Genomic DNA, 24,327 nt, shown 5'->3' on the forward strand with positions numbered 1-24,327 from the left:
CAGGACAGCTGAAGAAGGGTACAAAGGGTGCAAGGAGACTGTGAGACCCCCCAAGCTCAATGGCAGGAGCAGCCACTGCCCCTCACCACCCCTGCTCCAGTGTATCTGCTCTGGATTCCCCTGGTTCCAAGCAGCAGTAAGAAGAAGGTGACAACAAATCCTGGAGGTTTTTTTGCTTCCCAGTCACCAGCTGGGGACTCCCCAGTGGATAACAGCACCCAGCACCCAGAGGAGCAACCCAGCACCTCATCCATGAGTGAAAACCATCTCCACATGAGGGGAGGGAGCTCTGTCCCTTCCCCTGTGCAGGACCATCACCTCCAGGTCCCCAAGGATGCTCCCACTCCAAAGGATAACATTTTGCTTTAATGTGTCAGAGACAATGCACTGGTGAGCAGTACAACAGGGGCTGTACATCCTTTACATATTTACACACGGGGTGTAGTTAAAGCTCCTGTGTTTGAACAATGCTGACATCCCAAAAAACTCACTGAGATTGACAACAGCAAAAAATGGGAACGAAATCCAAGGCCACGAGTAGAGAGAGTTGTGTTTTAAGGACTACAGGTCACATGGAAATAAAGAACAGTGGTGGTGCAATGTGAACTTTATCCTGAATAGAGATAAGTGGTTAAAACACAACTTTTTTGGTGCCTCAGGACCAAGACAGTGTTTTACAGAGACTTAATTCCCAAACTGAAGCAAGGAAAGAGAAATAAGTGTATTGGTGTGTGCCCCTTTGGTCCCCAAAATCTCCTTCCAGTCGAGCTAGAAGGAGAGGTTCACTGCCAAGCTCAGGCAAGAAAGATTTAAGGCTTTTCAGCTGGATATTTGTAACATACTGAACTGAGAACTGGCAATTTCAGGAAAACAAATGCCATGGAGTTGGTGTGGCTCAGCAATGTGCAGCACAGCTTGTTCACACCAGAGACAAACACTGTCACAGCACTGATCCTACAAACCCAGGGCAGAGGATGCTCTCAAAGATTCTCCCTGTGATGCTGTGAAGGTCCTCAAAGTGAAATTAGTGAAATTAAACACATGAGCTTGTTCTCCTTGAAAAAGCTCTTTAGGCCCAATCTGACCAGACATGATTTTTACTTTTGTTTGGAACTGGAGCAGGAGGGAGGAATTTTGGTGAGATGGAGCTGGGCAGAGCAGGAGCTGCCCCTGAGCTTCAGGGACATCTTGGATTGATGTCCAGCAAAGCAGAGAGAGCCCTGGGAAGCTGTGGGCATCCACCCCCCTGGCTGACATCTGTTTTGCAAGCTCAGTGTGAGGAGGGTGGTTTTCATTCGCTCCTCATCTTTTCCCAATTAAGAGTTACAAAACACCCATTAAAATGGTAACAAAGCAGAAGTTCAGCCAAGTCCAGCTGGACTGAAACTTTTTGTACCAATTCTGCCACTTACAGAGGTTGCCACATACACAGCAAGGGGGGGGAAATGTGGTTTGATTCACCCTGGTGGTCCTGGAAATGCTTTTGTCAGCTGCTCTTATGAAATGAGAGCTGTTGTCATCCCAGGTTGCTCTGCCCTGAAGTAACCCAACCTGTGGGCAGGGAGGGGAGGTACCATGTGCTGTGCTCAGGATTTCATGCTCACCTTTGGTCCAGCATTGGAAATGGAAACCTTGGAATGCTTGCAAATCATAATTTTCACATTGTCAGACTAATTTTAGCTTCTCAGTCTAACCCGTGAAAATCCAAGATGGAAAGCTCAAGATATAAATATTAAAAACCTCTTTGGATACCTCAGTACTCTGCAGACAGACTCTGCAGGGTTTTTTTTTCCCTCTCCTCTGTTAAAGTTTCCTTAAAAACAGTAAGAAACTGACAGTTCAAGTGGTCAGACCTTCTGAGGCACAGAGAAAAAGGTGCATAAACCCCTTTGTACTGAGACAGGGTTGTGCCCCAAATAATTCAGAAGTTAATTCCCTGCCTGTTAAGAGGATAGGAAAAATGGAGTTTACACATTTCTCAAACAAACAAAACAAAATACACAGAAAAGGAAGATTAATACTAGCAAGAATATAAAACACACCAGAGGTAACAATTCAGAGGTATAACACACATATCCAGGTACTGAAACAGCCACTGCAGGACTTGCAATAAAACATGGTCCAATAATTCAGGACAATCCCAACCCTACAAAGATCCACATCCTTTCAGGTGTTTCCTGTGCTGCTCCACATTTATTCTAATAAACACAACATATTCACTTCACTCCTGAACCCCACTTCTCTCCTAACTGCTGGATATTCTGCATTATGGATGGAAAAACATTTCCAAACTCCTATTTGTGGCTTGTAACTCTGTGGCATCAGCATCAGTGGAAATGCAGGAGGAGCCTCCCTCATCCCACCTTTCCCAGGTGCCACCAGGAGCCTTTCACTGCACAAGGACAATGACAACAATTCACAACGATTTAGTTTAGAGCTGGGACGTGGGAACAAGGACAGACAGTGACACAGGACAGGACAATCCAGGGTGCATCCAGAGGGTGACACAGTTTCAGCTCCTGATGAGGGTCAGGAATTCCTCCCGGGTCTTTGGGTCCTCCCGGAACACGCCCAGCATGGTGCTGGTCACAGTTTTACTGTTCATTTTCTGCACCCCACGCATCACCATGCACATGTGCCTAGGAGAGAGCAGAGGGGAGTCAGGGCACCAGGAACACTCCTGGGGAAGGGAATCCCACAGGGGGAGATGGCTCTTACACGGTGACATTCAGTTCTGGGAAGGTCACAAAACCTCCACAAGCAGAATTGGCATCTGCGGCACCTCAGCTGTGGAAGGGTCACATCCTCAGCCACTGAGCTCTGCCTCCTCTCCTCTGATCCCAGGAAAATCCCACCTTCCCAAGGTGCACTCTGATCACAGGACATGCCTGCTGCTGGTCCCAGGCTCTGCACTGCTCCAGGAGGCAGGAGGAGCACAGGGCATGGACCTGGTGCAGCGGGGACAGCTCCTCCCTGCCACACCTCCACAGAGGATCAGGCAGTGCCCACTTTAAATGTGAGCTCCAGCACATCAGGATCATTGGTTTTTTTATTACTACTAATAATATGTTATTATTAATAGGGTTATTATTATTATTATTGTTGTTGTTGTTGTTGTTGTTGTTACTAACCCCTCTGCCTGATAACCAAGCATAGCACAGAGATACCACGCACCAGCCCTGCAGCACAGGGATCCCACAAAGCCATGATCCCACCCATGGAACACCTGGGATCCCACCCATGGAACACCTGGGATCCCACTCATGGGACACCTGGGATCACACAGAGCTGGGATCCCACCCATAGAACTCCTGGGATCCCACCCCTGGAACACCTGAGATCACACAGAGCCAGGATCCCACCCCTGGAACTCCTGGGATCACACAGATCTGGGATCCCACCCACGGAACTCCTGGGATCCTACCCATAGAACACATGGGATCACACAGAGCCAGGATCCCACCCCTGGAACTCCTGAGATCCCACCCCTGGAACACCTGGGATCCCACCTGTGGGACACCTGGGATCACACAGAGCTGGGATCCCACCCATGGAACTCCTGGGATCCCACCTATGGAACTCCTGGGATCCTACCCATGGAACACCTGGGATCACACAGATCTGGGATCCTACCCCTGGAACTCCTGGGATCCCACCCTGGATCCCACCCTGGTGCTCTGGGGTCCCCCCCTGGAGCTCTGGGATCACTCACGTGGCTTCCACGACGACGCCGACCCCGGCGGGCTGTAAGGCCTCTGTGATGGCGATTGCGATTTGTTTGGTAAGGCGTTCCTGCACTGAGGGAACAACAGGGAAATCAGGCTCCCAGAATCCCAGAATGGTTTGGGTTTGAGGGGACATTAAGGCTCATCTCATTCCAAACCCCCCAGCATGGGCAAGGACACCTTCCACCAGACCAGGTTGCTCCAAGCCCCATCCATTCTCTTTTCCATTTGTATCCTGGAACAGACCTCTTATTTTCTTGTTTGTCTTTGGAGCCATTTTGCATTCCATCTCTCCAACCACAATTTGTTCTACCAGCTCCTCCATTTCCTATTTTGCAAGAGGATTTTCTTGTCTCTCTGTTCTGTTTCGGTTTTTAATGTGTTTGTTCCCAATGTTCCTGCTGCACCATTTATTCCACACGCCCAATTTCTCTTCTTAGGGAAAGGAAACTGAGATCAAAAATGAGCTTTGTCCTGCAAAGCTTTACTTCCTGCAGCTCTAGCACCCTCTATTCACCAGCCTGGTGGTCACTGAGACTTCTCTTGCCAAGACCAGGCCAAATTTAACCAGAGGACAAAGGCAGCAGGATCAGCCCAACTCAAGGTTTGGACCCTGCAGCTTCCTCTCCTTCTCAGGAGCAGGAGGCAGCTCTTGCTCCATTGCCTCAGACAAGGATTCCTGAAGGCATCTCTCCAAATCTCTGCAGGAGAGCTCATCCCCAGCAGCACCCAACTGGTTTAGCTATTCCTGGCAGCTCTACCTGGAGCACATTCATCCCTGGAATCAGTTCCAGCCTCCATTTAGCTCCCTAGGCAGAAGTTACCTTCACTGGGAATGCAGGGGCTAAGAACAATAACATAACCTCTTCCAGAAGAGTTTTTCTCCCCTCTTAAACTCCACATCTACAGTTACCAGCTCCCTGCACTGACTAGGAGAGGAGAGCACCAAACAAACACCAGATTTTGTGTTTACCTTGTAATCTTCTACTGTATATTTCCACGATCCTAAAGGAGAAAGGAAAAAGACAATATTACAGTTATTTCCAGCTGGCCACTGACTGACCTTCACAATTAATTTGGTGCTGTCAAAAGATTCCCCTGTGCTGACCTGTGTAAGTCCTTGGCTGTGAGGAACATCTCAGACTGCCCTTGGCACATCACTGTGTGGAGTGACAGGTTCCCCCCACCTGCAGCACCAGGGACTATTTTAGGGCAAACCAGTCACTCCTCTGGTCTCCTTCTGCTGGTTTGGAATTCCTTGTATCCCCCACCCACCTGCACCACACAGCTGTGAGGGAATTCACATCCAAAGTCTCCCTGCACCCTAATTCCTGAACATTTCCCTGTGCTTCAGACTAGAGCAAATGCTGCCTTAAGGTCAGTTCAGATAATGGATGCCCAGAATGCTGGAATTGAGCAAGAAATGTTTTGGATTCTTGCATTTGACCACAAATTTAGCTGAGAACAATGTGACAGAGTTGGTCTTATTTAAAACAGAATCTCTCCACCCACTCATATCTCACCCCATCCTTCACATTTCAGTGCAGGGATCACCTTAATGGTCCCCTCCAATACAATTCCAAATTTAAGCCATCGGTGGCAGTGGAAGTGACACTCAATGAGAGCTCTAGAATCCACACATTTTAAAAAATCCATATAATTGCTCTGTAACTGCAGGGGTTGTTCATGCCAACCTCAAATGCTTAATTACACTTCAAGTGGCCACAAAAAGGAGTTGCTGTAGCAAGCTTTGATACCTGTCTGGTCACACCAGACACAAGCCAGACACTGGCTGGCAGCCTCAAGCATCACTTACAAGAATCATCCCTGACAATGAGAGACTCTCCTGCTGGTTTTGAGAGAGAATTAAATGCACAAACTCCCCTCCAGCAATGAAATGGTTGTGTTACAGCATCAAACAAAGCAACACAATATTTAGAATAACCATATGGATAGGAAACACATATTGCACAGAAGAAGCCCTAACAAGGTGTTTATGTAAAAACAGTTATTTGAAAGAGCATTTTCATGCCTGAGCTTAAAACCCAGGGAAAGATGTTTGTTTACTGAATACAGGTCATCCCCAACTACAGAAACTCACCACATAAAACTAATCCTATTAAGAAAGATTAGGCCTAGAGCACCAGCAGCCTCTCAAATCTTTGCTTGAACACTGGCTGCATTATACAGGGCACCAAAGACAGGCACAATTTGGCCCCCAAACCTCTTCATGGTGAGCACTCAAAAGGGAGAACATTTTGTTATACAAGAATCTAATCTTTTCATTATTGCAGTATATGGGAGTTTCACCCTCACTTTAGAAAGAGGCAAGATTTGAGCTTTGAGCACAGTGCAGGAAGCCTTGCACATATTGCTGTAGGTTTCCATTCTGAGGATAAACAGGAGGAAATTTGTATCTTTCCAGCACCATGGTCCCACTTGCATTAAAAAAAAAAAAATTCCATGAAAAGCATTTTGAGCTCCTTTTTCCAGCTGCAGTCAAGAGAGAAACAGAGACCAGAGCAAGCAGAAACCAGTGGATGCACATTTCAAATGTGATCCTTGACCCTGCATTGGAGGGAGCCCTGCAGAAATGAAACCCCGTGCTCAGGACAGTCTCTTCAGGAGGAGTGGATTCTCTTCAGAAATCCAACACCACCAAACAAACCCCCCAGCCCTGCAGCACCTAAAGACCCACCCAAAACTCAACACCAGCCATGGGATGCCACACACATGCCAAGCATGGTGAGCCAACAGGAGATGAGGACTTTGCCCAGCAGCTGCGGGTCTGACAGCTCAGAACCCCAGCCTGCAATTCCAGCAGCTCCTACAGCCACAAAAAAACAACATGCAGGAGAAAATCCACACATTGTAAAGCACCTGTCCAGCCCTTGAACCAGAGCAAAGCCCACTCCTGAAAGCACTGCTGGGGGCAGGGATGTGCCTCCCTGCAATGTGAATTTACACTGCAGAGATGCGAGATGTGACCTGCAAGGATCCTTCCCCTTCCAAACCCAACTCCCTGCTGTGCAAGCAGAGCCCAGAGCAGATCTGGCTCACTTTAGGACATTTTGCTGTCATATCCTACACATTTCTTACCTGCTAAGAAAATCCAGCAGGCAGGCAGATTTGCAGGGCTAATTTCTCATTAGTGTTACTGCAACCACAGCAGGATTAACAGACCCACCAGGGAAAGCAAAATCTATGTGGTCTTTCTGAGCTGCAGCCAAATCTTTAGATTTATTTCTCCAAAAATGGCCCTTCCACTCTGATCCCAAATAATCTGCTTATTGAAGGGATCTACCATCCTCTTCCTCACCAGCATGAGAAAGTGTCACTTAATAACAAGAATCAGTGCAACAACTGATCCAAGGGCACTTGCTGAGGAAAAAAAGCTATTTTACATAATAAATGGATTTCTCAAGTATATCACAATTGCTTTGTTTCTTAGGCTGAACTTTATCTATAAAATCTACCCCACAGCACTCTTAGCAAGTTTTCAGTGAAAGAAAGAAATGTCAAATTTTTCTGAAGAGTCAGCCAAGAGATGAAAGCTTTAGATTGAATTTATATCCATAAAATGTGTTCATTTACAGATTTTTGTGCTTATTAGTCAATTTACACCCAAGTGGTAAAGAGAGCTGGAAATTCTCACTGATTTTTGTGGCCTGCCTTAGAACATAACCAAATTCTCTTGTTCTTTGCCTCAGAGCTCCCTGCAGACCCCAGGGCTCTGGGGGAACCTACAAAAGCATCAGGGCTCTGCTGCAGCCGCTGGTGAGAATTAACACACAGCTCCAACACTCATCTGTCCTCTCCACACAAATAAAACAATGCTGAGGATTGATCTCAATCCAAATCCAGGACACAAAGTGGGCTGAGCTTTAGAGGGAGAGGAGATTAAAAAGATTAGCACAGCTAGCACAAGCCTGGAACACTTTTTCCAAATTAGCATCATTTTCATTAGAACACTTACCTAGCGAGCTTGCTGAGGCCAAGCACTTGTTTGTTGGGGAGATAACCAATGTGTACCTGCACAGGGGAGAAGAGCCATTAACAGCAGCAAAAGCACCCTCCCAAGGGCAGGTGAAACTCATGCACAGACAATGGGATGTGCATTTGCCCCAGAATTAACTCTCAGCATGTGGGAGGAACATGGCACCATGCAAGCCCGGGGAATTGTGGAGCTGAGGCTGGGAACATCTCATGAGGTCCTGGTGAAGAACAGGGGAGTTTTTCTGAGGGGGAGAGAAGTCACAGCCCTTCAAGAGTCAAGGCTGATGTTCCAAGTCTCAGGAATGCTACAGAACACTGCTGCATTTGGGTACAAAGGCAGTCTCTAGTACTCAGCACAGCACTATTTGTCTAAAATAAACATGCTTTTCTTCCAAGACCTTAAATGGATTTAGGGAGAGGAAGGAAGAGGGACTGTGCTTTACTTCCAGTGGAAGTTCTGGTGGCAAGAAGTACTTTGCCACCAAAAATCAGGCTGCACTTCCTGATTTGATTGTTTTTCTTGTTTTAGTATCAGAGATCACTGGTGGTTAACTCAGCTTCCATCCTGCTCAAATATGGATTTGCTGAACATGTACTTGAACTAAACTGGAAGAAGTTTTGCAGAAAAGTGCTCAGATATGGAGGGAAGGACATTTAGCTCCTTGTTTTTAGAAATCCACTGAATTCCAGTGGGTTTACAGTTATAACAGATTATAAACCAGGCCTCGTGCCACTGTACCAGAGACTTGGAAAATGAGCCAAGCTAGAGCAGGGGAGTGTCAGTGGGGGATTCTGGCTTTGCCTGGAGGCCCCATCTCAGAATCCTGTGCTGCTGTACCTGCAGTGGAGGTACCACAGTGCACCTGATTACCTGGCTAACTTGCTCATTCCTACCCCTCCTGTTAGGCAATCAACCCACTGACACCTGAAAAGACATGAAACATTTCAGACAAAGTGAGAGACACCACTTAGAAATAAGCTTTGAATCCTGTTCCCCATATTTTTGCAGATTTCTTAATTTCCTGTGAGGTAGAACTGCAAGTGCAAGACCTACAGGTCAGGGTTTGCAGCCTGTTTGGGGCACCCAGCAGGGCAATGGTTACTCTGAATATTCAGAGCCATACCAAGTCATTTTGTGGGATCAGTTGGTGTTTGTGAGGAGATTTCTCCAAACCACACAGGCTAAACAGCTGGATGTAAAAAAAATGCACACATTGCCACAGGAATAATGGGGAGAATATACACAGTGCACACAACCAAGAGTAACAGGCACAACAGAAAGCTTGCACAGAAAAAGAGGTTATCCTGTTCTCCAGTATAAAACACCAACAGCAAGAAAAGAAAGCAGACAAACCTGAATTGATTCAACTAAATAAACAGCTGGTTTCTGTTCATGTATTTTATTATGGGGAGACAATTTGCTTGGAACATATGTGGCACTGATTGAATTTTATAGACAACACAAGCACGTGCTGCTCCTGGACCTGTGAGCACTTCATGGTAACAGATGGCTCAGGCTGAGCTCCATCCTTCTGTGCTGATGGGGGACTGAAGAGGCTGAGATGTGCAGCTCCCACTCAGAACTCTTCATCACCTCTACAGTGGTTAACTGGAGAAATTTTATTTTCTAAAGTTGTTGGGAATACAATTCCAGCACCCTCTGAAGCACCAGCCCCTTTCACAGGAGTCCCCAATCAAGCACAGCCAGTTTTGGCCACCCTCTCCCTGACCTGGCTCACATAATTAAGGCAGGGCTGCTAATGAGTTTGTTCCACTCACAGAGGGTTTCAGAGAGATGGATGTGCTCTGGATAGCTCTGAGCCAGGAGCTAAATCCATGACAGAGCCAGTGTGCAGGGTGAGCTGGTTTAATATCGAGATGTCTGCCCTCAAGGCTTGCTGCTGCTTCATGGAGAAGAGCTTTGATATGAAATGTCAGAAACCATTAGATTACTTAGACTAGGAAAGGTTGAGCATTATATTTCAGGAGCTTAAATTCAAATAAAACCTCACATTAAGGAGGCCTTCCTTATTTGTATTCTGAAGATTAAACTTCTAGAACTGTAGCCGTAAGCAGCAAGTACTTACAGCCTTAAAAAGCTTTGTAGCTACAGCTGCAAGGTCTTTTACATGTACTTAAGGTCTTTTATTGTGCATTCCCACATTTGTTCTGTGAGGGAGAGTTACCTTTCCAACAAATGGAACGAGGTGATGCTCACACAATGAGAACATGTCTATGTCCTTCACAATTACCATCTCATCATGGTCTTCGTCGAAGATGGCGTCGTTCAGGACATCTGAAATCAAACATTTGCATTAACAATAAACTCAAAAATCGTGGCAGGCTCTTCCAGCCAGGGCCTGAGAAAGCTTGTAGCAAAGGCAGAACTCTCTCAGGGTTATAGATTTTAGGGTTAAGGTGTGGGAGGGAAGTGAGGAGTAGCATCACAAGCACGTTTTGGTTTGGGTACAATCCCACGTTTGCCCCGGTGTCACCTTGCCTACGTGCTGCACCAGAAGTCAGCCTGGAGTGTTCTATTTAATTAATAGCTTGAGCATGGGTTAGAACAGGTCTGGTCTCTGCAGAATTACTGACATCTTAAGAGCAATTAACAGCTGACACTGTGGGCTTCCATCCGTGCTTCCACCAAGCAAAGCCAGCCCGAGGTCAGGGAAAACCTAAGAAACCACCACAGTGGCTCCTGCAAACACTTTAACAGCATCATTATTGTCTCCAAGAAGGCTTTGCATGCAAATTTCATCCTGCAGCACACCAGGCAGCAGCTGTTCAGGTACACACAGAAGTCAGAGACACATCTGGGGAGAGATTTGCTGTCCTGATGTGAAACGGGCAAGCACATCCACACTCCAGCCTAATTCTGCAGCTCAGAGTTGGCAGAAGAGTGAGGTGCAGAAACTCCCACAGAGACAGAAGGGAGAAGAGACAGCTCAGTAAGAAAAGGAACACATCAATGACACCTGGCTAATCTCAGAGGTCAGTAGAATGGATCCTCAGTTGATTTCCCACTTTCATCAGTCCCTTGACAAATCCCCAAACAATCCTGGCCCATCAGTCTCCACAGAGATTGCAGGCACCTGGACCATGCTCAGAGATCTTAAAAGTAGAATAGTCCCAAATCAAGAAACCAGGTCTTTTGAAGAACAAGAGAGAAAAATTGTGTATGAAGGAGAAACTTGCAGGAGAGAACCAGCTGTACAGGAGGGCTGATAATAAGGACGAGGAACTCTGCAAACAAGTTCAGCTGGAAGCCACACTGGCTCCTTGGAGCTACTTCCAGGAAAGCAGAGTCCCACACACCACAGCCAGACCAGGGCACTCAGGGACTGCCCTGCATGCACCAGGGGGCACCTGCAGGGGTGGTGACACAAATCCAGCAGGAGTGGTGACACAAACCTAGTGATGGTGACACAAACCTAGTGATGGTGACACAAACCCAACGGTGGTGGTGACACAAATCCAGCAGTGATGTCTGCTCTGCTTGCCTTGGTGCCTTTCCCTGACACACACATCCAGCTAATGGCCACCATCTGCTGTCGATAAGGGATCATCATCATGGAGCATTTTAATTTCCTGCCTGCTATCAGCCCTGCACAGGTAACCCTGGAAACTGCGCGCCAGGCGCTCCGCCTGCGACACAGGATCCTTCCTGAGAAGGGCTGGCAAGCTCCAAGGCAGCCAGGATGAATCCCAGAAGGGTTTGGATCAGGTTAGAGGGCAGGAATAGGGGCATGAAAAAGGCCAGGGAACAGCTCTGTGAAGGTACATGATTGTGATCTTTGAATTTCTGGGTCTGGTTTAAACCAAGCACTGCTGGAGAGGGTTTTGATTGCACGGGCAGCATCGGGCAGTTGTGTAACTGTGAATTCAGCCAGGCAAAGGGAGAACCCAAAGCAGGATCTGAACAGGCTCACAGGAGAGGGAAGGGGAGGCAGAGCAGCAGTCTGGGTTCTGAGCTCCCTCCTGCAGCACTCTGCAGCCGTGCCATTTCCACAGCAGAAAGGCAAACAGTGGTTGCACAAAACCTGCTGCCGTGGCCAGAGTTATTAAAACAAAATCCAAACAGATCCACGAAGCATCTCCAGAGTGACTGCTGCTGTTATTAGACCCCCAGCTCAGGTCACACCAGCCTCACCAGGAGCATATCAGAGCCTGATGTCAGATATGGATTTACGTCAGTGCACGAGCAAAGCAGATTGTTCAGAACAGCCAGAAATGGCCCAATTCTCATTAAGAGTCCTGGTGTGTGACACAGAGCAGAGCTACAACAGAATGAACTTCACTCATGAAGCTTCATACCCATGTGTATATGGATGGATTTACACTAATTAACATATAAAATATATATTAGTAGACCCTCACAAACTTTCTCTCACAGCTGTGTTGTATCATGGACACAGCTCAGCCAAAGAGAAGTTTTAGTGACCTCAGAAGTACCACACAGGCAACTCCAGGAACAAAAGGCACCCTGCATCCTTCTCAGGGCCAGAGCAATCAAACAGGAGCACAAAGGGCACCCACCCTTCTTGCACATCCCCTCCAATGCCACAGCCCAGCCTCAGCAGTGTGGGCAGTGCCCCAGCACAACCAGGGGAGTTTTAGAGGTAAGAAAACAGATCTGCACATCAAGAATTGCAGCCACAGGGCTGTGAGGACCTTAAAGCTTCTTGTTTATAGTGGTCTTGCCATTTATTTATTTATTTATTTATTTATTTTCTTCTATTTATTTATTTAATATCAGCAGCAAGTAGCAGCCAGGTCACAGACAACTCCTGCAGCTGTGCCTGCAGTGAGATGTGCTGATTGTGTCAGCACCAGCTACTCCCTGAGTAGAAGGGCCCACAAAGGAAGAAACCAGCTCAGTGTTAGGCCCTCCAAAAACTCCTCCACAAGTGCCAGGTGATGCAAGGACACAAAGGTAAAACCAAGTGTGAGGCTCAAGGCCACCACCTGCATAAATGACCACGGTCTGACCACCATCCACCCCTGCTCTGCCCCAGTCTCTACTTCACAAGGCTCTCTTCCTGAAAGTCAGCACAGCTTGAAGCCTGCCCATCCCTAGAGGTCCCCCCTTGGAGCCCAAGCCCTGAGTTGACAAAAGCAGAGTGAGCAGAGCATCTTTTCACAGCTGCTTCTCCCTGTGTCCCACTGCAGCAGTTGTTTGCAGTGATCACACAGGAGACACTTCTCTGGCACACACTCTCAAACACCTTGTGCAGGGAGGCAACACCATCTAAATTTGTCTGTTTTTTTTTTTTTTTTTAAGGTTTTTTAGAGGTTTTTTGAATTTTTTTTCTATTTTTTTCCATTTGCAATAGCATCAAACAGCGTTCATAAAAGCTCAGCCTGTGTGCTGCAGCACATGTTCTGGAAAATTTAACAGAGCTGAAAGGACAGAAGGGGAAATAACCTCAGACTAACCAGGCCAGAAGCAAAGCTGGGGACAAATTTTTGCCCCTTTTCCCCTTTCTTTCACTCTACCTACCAGACCATGCTGCCTGCTTCACTAGTTTGACTTCATGGTTTGTACAGTCAGGGTGCTCTCTAAATTATTCCAGCTGAATTTTCCTTCAGCCAAAAGTTCAGTTCCTGGTGCAAAAACTTCAGTGGGCTGTTGAAACTAAGCAGTCACCTGTGCTGCAAGTTAACTCCTGAAACAGAGCAGAATTAATTTGCCCTTTATCTTCAAAAAAGAGTTGATAAAATGAAAAATCAGAACTGGATGAAGACAGAATGAGAAAGACCTTTCAGGATTCTGCGTCAGAGCTCAGCAAAGATACCTGTTGCTATAGAAACTATTTGCATGGCTTTAATGTGACACGGGAAAGCAAAAGCACCTCTGGCAAGCAGAGAAGGCAGAGCCCACCCAGAATGGGCTCGGGAGGTGAAGGGGGGGAAGGATGGCAGCGCTGCAGCAGCCTCACAGCACTCCAGAGCTGCTTTTCTCACTGTGCTGGGATGAAGTGATGCAGGCTGCTCTCACCAGGGGTTTAAGCACTTCCCTGTGGTGTTAAGTTGCCTCACAGCTCCGATTTAAGTGCAGGCTGCTCAGTGCCAGCAGGATCAAGGCAGTCTCAGGAGCTCCCTGACTCTGCTGCTGGAGCTCATCCATCCTGGCAGGGACAGGAGGCACAGGGTTCCCCTGGCCCCCATTTCACAGGTCCTGGCTGCCCCCACTGTCCCTTGCTCTCCACAGTGGCAATGCCACAGGCAGGGCAGGAATGGGCTCAGGCCAAGGCAGGATCACATCCCATGGGACAATTCACACCCCTCAAACAAACTAATGTGACTGTGTTCAGAGGGGTCCAAGGATGAGGGAAGAGATGAGGATCTGACTCCATGTTTCAGAAGGCTTTGTTTATTATTTCATGATATATATTATATTGAAACTATACTAAAAGAATAGAAGAAAGGATTTCATCAGAAGGCCAGCTAAGAATAGAAAAAGAAGGAATGAATAACAAAGGCTTGTGTCTCAGAGAGTCTGAGCCAGCTGGACTGTGATTGGCCATTAATTAGAAACAACCAACATGGGCCAATCCCAGATGCACCTGTTGCATTCCACAGCAGCAGATAACCATTGTTTACATTTTGTTCCTGAGGCCTCTCAGCTTCTCAGGAGGAAAAATCCTAAGGAAAGGATTTTCCATAAAAGATGCCTGTGACAACTAAAGCAGTGTCTGAGCTCAGACACCTCCAGAACACAGAGTTACACCCAAAGCAGTGGCAGGGAGCTCACATGAGCCAGGAGCAGGTCATGGTTTGGAGGGTGCCCCAGAACAGCAGTGCCAGGAGCCAGCCCAGGCTCACTGGTCTTTAAGGCAGAAGCAGCTGGGGAATGCTGGCAGATATTCCTGGTTGTCTTTCTCAGAGTTCCTGCCCAGCTGAGGACAGATGTGACTGTCAGCAGGAGACACCAGTTAGCAGCTGCATGTGTGGCAGGGAAACCAGCAGCCTGCAGGGTCAGGATGAAATCTGGAAGGGAACTGCTGGAAAAACCTCCCAGCTACTGCTGGGTAAAGCAGTAAAATGTAAAGTTAAACCTGACTTCGTTTTTCATTATTCATGTGATGACATTACAGGTAACTGTAGTTAGGGACAAGACTCCAGACAAGCAACAAGAAAATTATTGCAGCCTTTGAGTATAAAAAAGGCACCAGGAATTTATTATGCATTAAGAGACCCAGGCTATAAAAACATTAATGTGAAGGGCTTGTACTGCTGCAGAAAGTGAATGACTTCAGGTTGCTAAGAAAAGGAGGCTCTGGGTATGTCATTGGCTTCAAGAAGTCTTGAAGAGCTCTAGAAAGAGGCACAGCCTGGGATGCCACATGACTGTTTAAATAGGCAATAGGGCTCAAAAGATGCTGAGAAATGAACACTTGTGACAACACACCTTCCTAGCAGGAGCCAGGAGAAACCTTAGACACAAAAGAATTTACAAGTTTCTGGCTACTATTTCAGATTTCATCACCAAAAGTCTGGAAACAGACTCTCAGCTTCAGACAGGAACATTTGCTTCAGAAGCAAAGCTCAATCCCTCAGTTACCAGAAGGGAGGTGAAGCAGACGTGTGATTCAAGGGACATTTCATGGAAGCAAAGATAAAGGAGCAGCATTATTGCTGTTCAGCCAATTCTGGCTGTGATTTGTACAGATTTGTTTATTTTCCTGTGAGATACCCTCCATGTTGTAGTGAGACTGGAGTCTATTCATAACAGACCAGCTACTGCAGACAGATGAAGCCAAGATTAGGTTCTAGAAGTTGCCCTCTGCCAGGAGGTTTATTAATAAGAGGGAAAGCAGCATTATGGAGATGCTCATTAAAATGTATCAGGATTTTTCAATAACCATTTCAATGTCCCATGTGACAGAAGGTGCTCATCCACACTTCTTTCTGAAACTGAAACAAAGGAAAAATCAAAGACAAAACACTTTAGAAGAGCAACATGAAAGATCAGAAGCCGGCAACAGCTCAGATCCAAGAGGTCACAATATTTAATAAATTCCTGACAAAACCCAACCAAGCTTAGTGTTACTTGAGCATTAACAGGAAGGGGAGATGATCCAGGAAAGTCCCAGCTCCCAGAAGTTTCACTGCATTTAATGTGTGTTCCAGCATGGTAGGTTTCCCTTCTGTGGGGGCAGAGTTTGAAGAAACCCCAAAAATCCTCTCTCTGAACAGCCCTGAATTTCCCACCCCCTGGTTTACCAGAAGCAAGCCCTGGCTGGAGCAGAGCAGTGCTGAGGTTTCAGCTGTTGCCAGATCCCAGGGCTGCATCCGTGTCCTCATGGATGAGCCAGCAGCACCTCGATTCCAGGAAAACACAGCAGCTCCCCAGCAAAGGGCAGTGCTGCTGATCAAACAGCCTTGTTTGCTCAAGGCACTGTGTGTTTTGACACAGCAATGCTTAGCACCTCAGCACAGCAAACCAAGCAGGCTGGAAACATTTAGGAGCTTACACCGTTGCTGTCCTCTATAAAAAAACCAAACCCACACTGACTAGTAGAAAAGATTATTAAGGCTGAATTTTTTCACCCCACAGTGTAGGAAAAGCATATAAACTGATGAGTGAGGAAATGGCCCAACTAGTTTATTGCTCTGAAATAAAAGCTGCCCAGCAGAGTCACTTGGTTTGCAGGCAGCTAACATGCAGCCTTTCAAACCACAGAGGTCCAGGAAGCAAAGTCATCCCCTCCCAGTATTTCTGAATTTCATTTCCCTGTTAAACACACAGAAAGGATGGGTGAGCCTGCCAACATGCCTGAGAGCTGCTCACATGAATAAAGGCTGGGACCCCCCTGGCAGCAGCTCCCACCATCACCAAGCCCAGATTGGTGACCAAGTTTTGCTTGGAGTTTTTGTGGCTGATGAGAACAACTTAACTTAACTTCCTCCTGCAGATGCAGGCAGCTGGCCCAGCCCTGGGCCTAACGTTTCCTGCAGGGTTACACAATCCAAACCAACTCATTTGTGACTCACCTTTCAAAGGCAGGATCACTGACACTGTTTCTGTAACTTACCAGTTGCTTGGGTCTGAAAGCTTCAGCTTCAGCTGAGTTTGTGCTGTCTGCAACCTTGTATTTATTCTCATTTTACACTCATTTACTGCCTTTGCACACACTTGTGCTTTGCAGTATTTATTGTGAGACCCTCAGACAGCACCTCTGAGCATGCCATGAAGCCTTTAGTAAAAGGAGGGACAAGGTTTGACCTTTGTGTGGCAGGTAGCTGCCTGAACCAGCTCTCACAAAGCTGAAGGCACCTGGCTCTCACAGCCCTGCTGTTAGCCCTCACCAGCCAAGGGGGCTACTCTGAAATACAATTTACACTCAGAAATAGGAAGCTGATAGATCTGACCCTGGAAAAAAAAACAGATGTTTTTGGATGCTGGCACAGAAACACTGTATGAAATTGGGAGTTACTTTTTTGGTGACTTTCCTGCTCTGCCTTCCTTACCAACACATTGAGAGGTTTCTGTTGCAACAGCTGCCAGTCTACACCAGTGCTCAAGTGTCTGCACTGAGCTGTCAGGATTTTTAATCTGGTCCCCAGGTGGATTTTGTTTGAAATCACTAGAGGCATTCTTGCCAAGTGTGATGACTGGTACTACAGAAGTGGGAACAGCACGTTTGAATACATCCTGCCAATGAAAGAGGTTGAGGCCTTTGGTAAAGCCAGGATTAATAAATGACAATCTGGAATTAACAGAAAGAGCCAGATACAGATATTTAACAAGTAAACTCTACTAATGGCTCTGACACACAACCCTGAGCAGCTGCAGAACACAGATAGCAGAGATGAATGGAGGGTAAGGCAGGAACAGTCAATGCACTGCTGAAAACAAGGCAGGGAATACACAGAGTAGAAGCTGGAAAGCAGAATCAGCTTCTCTGCTGCTCACAAATCTGAATGGAGAGACAGAATTCAGGTGTTATCTTCCCTACCATACTACAAAGTTAAGCTCTGGGAAATACAAACGTACAAATACAAGCAGGTGTCATGGAAGCAAAGTGACAACACCCAGCACAGGAGATCAAATGACAGCACATTGAACCATGCTCCAAGTTATTATTATGTTTTCAGACACACAGAAACCAAAAAGCTCATGGAATGGTTTGGGCTGGAAGGGATCCCCAAAGGCCATCCAGTCCAACCCCCTGCAATAGCAGAGAGAGAGGTGAAAGTCAAGCACACCAAACACAGACCTGGCAGCAGGGCACAGCAACTTTACACTCTCAGGAGAGAACAGAGCTGGGGAAGGGGCTGGAGCCCCAGGAGAGGCTGAGGGAGCTGGGCAGGGGCTCAGCCTGGAGCAAAGGAGGCTCAGGGGGCCCTTGTGGCTCTGCACAGCTCCTGCCAGGAGGGGACAGCCAGGTCAGGCTCTGCTCCCAGGGAACAGGGACAGGACAAGGGGAAATGGCCACAAGTTGTGCCAGGGGAGGTTTAGATTGAATATTGGGGAAAATTTCTTCACTGAAAGTGTGATATTGGCACAGCTGCTCAGGGCAAGGGTGGAGTCCCTGGAGGGATGTAAAAGCCACGTGGATGTGGCACTCAGGGACAGGGGTCAGTGGTGGCCTTGGCAGTGCTGGGGAAATGGTTGGACTCGATCTTAGAGGGCTTCTCCAACATAATTCTCTAATTTGGGTGTGTATCTATCACATCTTCCTTTATGCTCCTTTATGGAAAATGAAAACTCCATCAGACATTAATTGCTTCCCCCTCCCCAGGGCAGATGCTGCAGCAGACGAGGTCACAGGGCTGATTTTAAAGCCTGTCCCTGCTCTGACATTCACTGCCCTGGCTCAGCTGTGTCACTCCCTCCTGGCTGCACACTCTGGCAGCACCTCCACTCCCTGTGAGCTCAGCAGGGACCTGTTGCAACACACACACTCTGCCTCTGGCCATGTGGTTGTACAACCACCACCACAGAGCTTTTACCTGAGGAACCTTTCTTGGGAGGATGGAACTTGCAGCTATTGTAAGAGCCCCTCATCTTCTGCCTGTTGCAGGAATAAAATGGAAACACTCCTCAAAACACACCCTGCAAATCCCTGCTTTAACCTCTGCCCACCCAGACAGCTCCACAGGAGGAGCTGAATAAGCTGCAAAAAAAGCCTGGGAAAACAAGAGGCCAGGGCTGCTTCTTGTCAGGTTTTTGGGAAGGGTTTGGGCTGGTTTGGGTTCATTTTCTTTTTCACTTGCTGGTCCAGGCAGAGAGCTGGATTAGTATAACCAAGGAACAGCACAGGATGCTGCAGCAGAGACAGCAGCAGTCCCACAGCTACTCTTGTGCCCAAATATTCTGTAGTTGTTGACTCCAGGGTTCATCAGGTATTTAAAACTCTCCAAAAAGAGTTTACTCATATTGATTCTCCTAACAAACTCTTCATCCACCACTTGCTTTGCTATCTGCTGTGGGCTTGTGCTTCAGCTGCAGCTCTTCCTCCTGTTTGGCTGGGAAAAGTGGAAGCTGAGCATCCTTCAAGAAGGGGTGAGCAGCTGGAGAGTAAAAGGATTCCCCACCTGACACAGGAAGGAATGTTGGTGTCACAGCTTCACACGATTTCCTTAAAAGAAAAAAGCAGTCCAGGAGCAGAGCACGAGCAATGACATTTTCTATCCTTGGACATAATCCAGCTCTCTCCCATGATAATCAGAGGAGGGGAGTATCCAGAACTACTCTGCTTAATTAAATGAATGTGAGAGATTAGAAGACCCCAGAGATCCCAGAGAACCCACCTCGGAGCAGAAAAAAGTTTTTAAAATTACTTCAGGTAACGTGAGCACACAAAACTGGCAGCAAGGTAAGAGAGGACTTAGGAAGGGCAGCAACCTCATCCAGGTTCAGCACAGAAATTCATGCTCAAATTATCACTGAAAATATTCCCTGTGCTGGAGCCTGGCAGGATGGCTGAGAGACCCTCCTGTGCTTTACAGCAGGAAAATGAGGAAAGTGAATCCCAGTAAACAAAAGATGATACCTGATGAAACCTCACCACAAACACACCGTGCAACAGGACTAAGAGAGGAACAGGATGGCCACTGCAGCCCAGAGCTGCTCCCAGCTGTGAACCAAAAACCTGGCTTGACCTGAAAGGCAGAACAACTTCCAGGGCAGAAATGGAACACAACAGTGGCACAAGAGTTTAAGCTGGCCATGAGTAAGTGAATGCTGGAAGTTGTAGAAATCTGATTTTGAAAGAGCCAACAGCAAAGAAATAAAAAAGAAACTAAACACAAACCCCAGCCTTTAAGGTGAAGCACGGTGCCCTTAGAAAAGGGCTCTGATGTGCCAGCAGGAGCTCCCTGATGCCATCAATAGCACAGCTCAGCCTCTGCTTTCAGCTACAGCATCCTGATGGAGCCTGGGGCAGGCTCAGCAGCCCAGGGCTGATTCCAGAGAGCAGGGCAGGAGCAGCCCTTCCTCAGCCACACTCAGAGATCCTTGCTGGCTCTCTCTGCATCCCTGCCAGGATGCAAAGGAACCGACAGGAACTTGCCTTTTACTGCAAGAAGGAGCAGAAAGGGGAATTCCCAAGCTCTCCAGGCTCCTTTTTACTGTTTATACTGGGTATAGTCCTTAGTCAAGACGCTGAGAAAAGTGATGTAAAAAAGCAAATTTTCAAGTATTTACCCTGCACTGGAGCTTGTTGATGAGAACATATCCCAGCCAGTTCCTCTCCTCACACCCTCACCCAGCAAGCAGAGACACTCAGCTGGGGCAGGGCTGTGAGCCTGGGGTTCCTCTCCACACCTGCACTTGCTGCTGGGACCCTGAGATGGGTCCCCTCCCTTCCTCTTCCTTTCTGCTCACCTCGCTTCCTTAAGTTTCATGCCCACCTTTGAAAAACCTCACTCGATTAAAGCACCGGCAGAACGGGACTTTTCCTGAGAAAATTCAAGCCCCTTCTGTCTGCTAATGGAGACAAACCTGGATTGGGTTGGATTGGTTTGGATTCCCACCCTGTCCGAGCACAGCCGCGCTCGGCCGGGGAGGGAGGAAGGAGGGAACCCACAAGTTCCTCCGCCGGGGCTGAAAAAGTTTCCATCACAAGAGAGAAAGCAAAAGCACTTGCTCTGCTCACCCAAACGAGAGGCTTACGACAGAATGGAAACTTTACCTGCACAGAGTTTAATTCTAAAAAACCCCGAGATATTTGAGGAGGGAGGGGACAGCGAGACATACAGGTGATAACGAGCTGGGTGACGCGGTGACAGGACAGCGACGTTTTACGAAATCCGTCAATTCATCAATTCCAAACTCCATCCCCGCAGCCCCGGGAGCGCTCCCTACCCGCGATGGTCTCCTGGTAGCCCTTGGTGAAGAACTGCATGGCCGTGGCCGCCCTCCAGGGCGTCTTGAGCAGCCCCTGCCGCTGCGGGTCCTCGCCCAGCGCCCGCAGGATGGAGGTGTAGGCGGCGGCCAGGCCGGGCAGGCTCAGCTCGTTGTCCTCCTCGCTGCGGGGCCGCTCTCCCCGCCACCCTTCCCCGCTGCCGCTCCCGGTGCCCGGGGCCCCGCGCGGGTTCTCGGCGGCCGCGGGCGGGGAGGGCGGCGGCTCCTGCCGCGCGTACCCGTTCCAGCCCCGCGCCGCCTCCATGGGCAGCGCTGCAGCGGGGCCGAGCCGTGCCCGAGCCGTGCAGCCCCGGGCCGTCCCTGCCCGTCCCGGCCCCGCCGCCGCCGCTTTTATCCCGCCCGCGCCGCCCCCATTGGCCGCCGTCGGTGTCGCCGCCGCCGCTGCCGTGAGCCCGCCGTGCTGGCCGGAGGGGAGGGGGTGCCCGGGGTGAGGTACAGGGGGGATCCCCCGGGATGGGGACTGGGTGGGGATAGCGGAGATCCGAGGGGACCCCCGGGCTGGGGTAAGCGCCGGGGGTGGAGGGGGTACCCCGGGGCTGGGGGGATCCGAGGGGATCCCAGGGGGTTGGGAGCCTGGATGGAGGTGCGGAGGGGTCCATGGGATGAGGCGTGGGCCCGGGGTACCGGGGATTCGAGGGGATCCCCGGGGCTGGGGATATCGGGTATCCCCGGGCTGGGAGTGCAGGGGGATCCGGGCGGATCTCGGGGCTGATGGTACGGGGGGATCCCTGGGCTAAGGGGTGTGCTGGGGGTACGGGGATGCTCCTAGATCAGAGGGGATCCCCCCGAGCTGAGAGCCGATCTGGGGGTGCGGGGGGTCCCTGGGCTGAGGCGTGGGCCGGGGTTACGGGGGATCCGAGGAGATCCCCGGGGCTGGGAGTGCAGGGGGATCCGGGCGGATCTCGGGGCTGAGGGTACGGGGGGATCTCTGGGCTGTGGGAGTGTCCCAAGAGGTCTCCAAGATACGGGATCCTCCGGGATGAGCTGCGCAGACAGGGTGGGAATGCCCTGGGCTGGGGCTATGGGAGCATCCAGAGGGACCCCCGGGCTGAGAACTGGGTGGGGAGACCGGAGATCCGAGGGGACCCCCGGGCTGGGGTGAGCGCTGGGGTGGCGGGGGTACCCCGGGCTGGGGGGATCCCAAGGGATCCAAGGAGATCCCCCCATGCTGGGAGCCTGGCTGGGGGTGCAGGGGGTCCCTGGGCTGAGGCGTGGGCCGGGGGTACGGGGGATTCGAGGGGATCCCCGGGGCTGGGAGTGCAGGGAGATCCGGGGGGATCTCTGGGCTGAGGGATGTGCTGGGGGTACAGGGGTGCTCCTGGGTCACAGGGGATGCCTGGGCTGAGGGATGTGCTGGGGGTACAGGGGTGCTCCTGGGTCACAGGGGATCCCCCCGAGCTGAGGGCCGGGATGGGAGGGCAGGGGGGTCCCTGAGCTGAGGGTACATGGGGATGTCTGGGCTGTGGGCGTATCCCAAGAGATCTCCAAGATATGGAGGTATCCATAGAGATCTCCAAGATCTCATCCTCCGGGATGAGCTGTGCAAGCAGCAGGGGAATGCCCTGGGCTGGGGCTATGGGAGGATCCATCCCCGGGCTGAGAGCTGGGCTGGAGGTCCAGAGGTTCCAGGAAGGAATCCCATGGACTGAGGTGTGCTGGGGGAATGGAGGCATCACTGGGGCTGAGGATGTGGGGCAGCCCCGAGGCTGAGAGGTGTGATGGGGGTACTGGGGGACCCCCCAGGCTGGGGGTACAGTGGGAATCCCTAAGGCACGGGAGGAGGGTACAGGGAGATCCCCCAGGCTGGGGTACTGGGGTTCTCCAGGCTGAGGTGTGGGCTGGGGTTGTGGGGGATTCCCTGGGCTGAGGAGGAGCTGGGGATTCAGCCCCAAGCTGCTGTAGGTGCCTCCTTCCATCGCCCACCATGGGGGAGGGCTGTGGGGAGCCCAGGCTGAGCAGTAAGGGAATGGGGATGGATGGGGCAGGTCCTGCTGGGATGCAGGTTTGTGCCCTCCACAGCAGCTCCCAGCATCATTCTCCATGTTCTCCCCATCCCCTCAAACTCCTAGAGCTGGTCCCTTTCCCACCAGGGTGGTGTTGGCACATCCTGCCCAGGCACTCCCTGGCACTGCTGGAATGGCACCACCACCATTCTGAGGCCCCTGCTTGGGATGCAGTTGGCTTGGGATGCAGTCACCAGAATGATCCCAGGCACGGACTGAGCCTCCTTAGTGACCATTCCCACCACCTGATCCCAGCTGGGCTTCCACCCCTCCAAACCCCTGGTCTCTGCAGACACCTTCCTGCTGCAGGGCTGGCGTGTCCCAATGTTCCCATATTCCCACCCAGGATTCTGGACATGTGCTAACTCTCACGACCAAGACCAAATATTTTGAAGTTTCTGTGGGGAACTAATTGGTGTGTCACCCCAAAAGGTGGTTTGAGCACCCTGCATCCTCCTGGCCACTTCTGGGGCAAACCCAGCAGACAGAGCACAGCTTGGGCTCAAGAGCTGGTGAACAAATAAATGCTGGGGCAGATTTTTGGAACACAGGTCCCCTCCAGCTGGAGCTATTCTGGGATTTTATGAGCTGGAAACTGAGTCTAAAGGCTCAGCTGAGCATAGGGTGAATGCTCCATCACCCAAGCACGAGCAGGGGGACTCATATTTTCTGGATTGCAGTCAAATAAATGGCCAGGATCTAAAGGAGCCACAAACCCTTCTCTTCACACCACTGGTCCTTAAGGCAGCAGGGACAAATTGTCCCCCTCTTGTGCCTAGGAAATGGTAAATTGCTGGGGAGATAAGGAGGGGAAGGAGCTGTCAGAGGGTGGGGTGTGACTCACTGGCTTTCCTCCTCCTCCTCCTCCTGACACAAGAGCTGCATTTAACTAAGACAAGCAAGAGAAAAAGAAAAAAAAAAAATCCCAGCAGCTGTAACACACTCCACATTTCCACATTTATCATTTGGTTTCTGATCACAGGTTTCAGCAGAAGAGTCAGGATGACTCAGGTGAAATCCAGGGCCCTGCAGCCAGCCAGGCTTTACTCGGTTTTATTGCCCCGGGCTCTGCTCAGGAACAGGAGCTGCTGCACCAGAAGGGTTTGGAGCCCTGAACTGCATCCCTGCTCCTCCCCAGACACCCAGCTCATTTCCCAGTCCTCTGAGGGTGTTCAAAATCCTCCCTTTGAACCAGACCAGTTCCCTCACAGAAACATCCGTGGGC

General features: G+C 49.7%; 1 protein-coding gene across 1 annotated transcript; it reads right to left on the reverse strand.

Annotated features, from left to right (window-relative positions):
* Positions 1-344: 344 nt before the first annotated feature.
* On the reverse strand, positions 345-21,520 carry GCH1 (GTP cyclohydrolase 1). The gene is made up of 6 exons (XM_071426128.1): positions 21,040-21,520; positions 9,908-10,017; positions 7,702-7,757; positions 4,699-4,730; positions 3,713-3,797; positions 345-2,639 (listed from the first exon to the last, which is right to left on the reverse strand). The coding sequence occupies exons 1-6, from the start codon at positions 21,341-21,343 to the stop codon at positions 2,513-2,515; spliced, it is 714 nt and encodes a 237-aa protein (XP_071282229.1). The 5' UTR covers positions 21,344-21,520; the 3' UTR covers positions 345-2,512.
* Between the last annotated feature and the right edge of the window lie 2,807 nt (positions 21,521-24,327).

The sequence above is a fragment of the Agelaius tricolor genome, unplaced genomic scaffold, assembly GCF_023055355.1.
Source record: "Agelaius tricolor isolate 1412-34295 unplaced genomic scaffold, bAgeTri1.0.p SCAF_5, whole genome shotgun sequence".
Taxonomy (NCBI): domain Eukaryota; kingdom Metazoa; phylum Chordata; class Aves; order Passeriformes; family Icteridae; genus Agelaius; species Agelaius tricolor.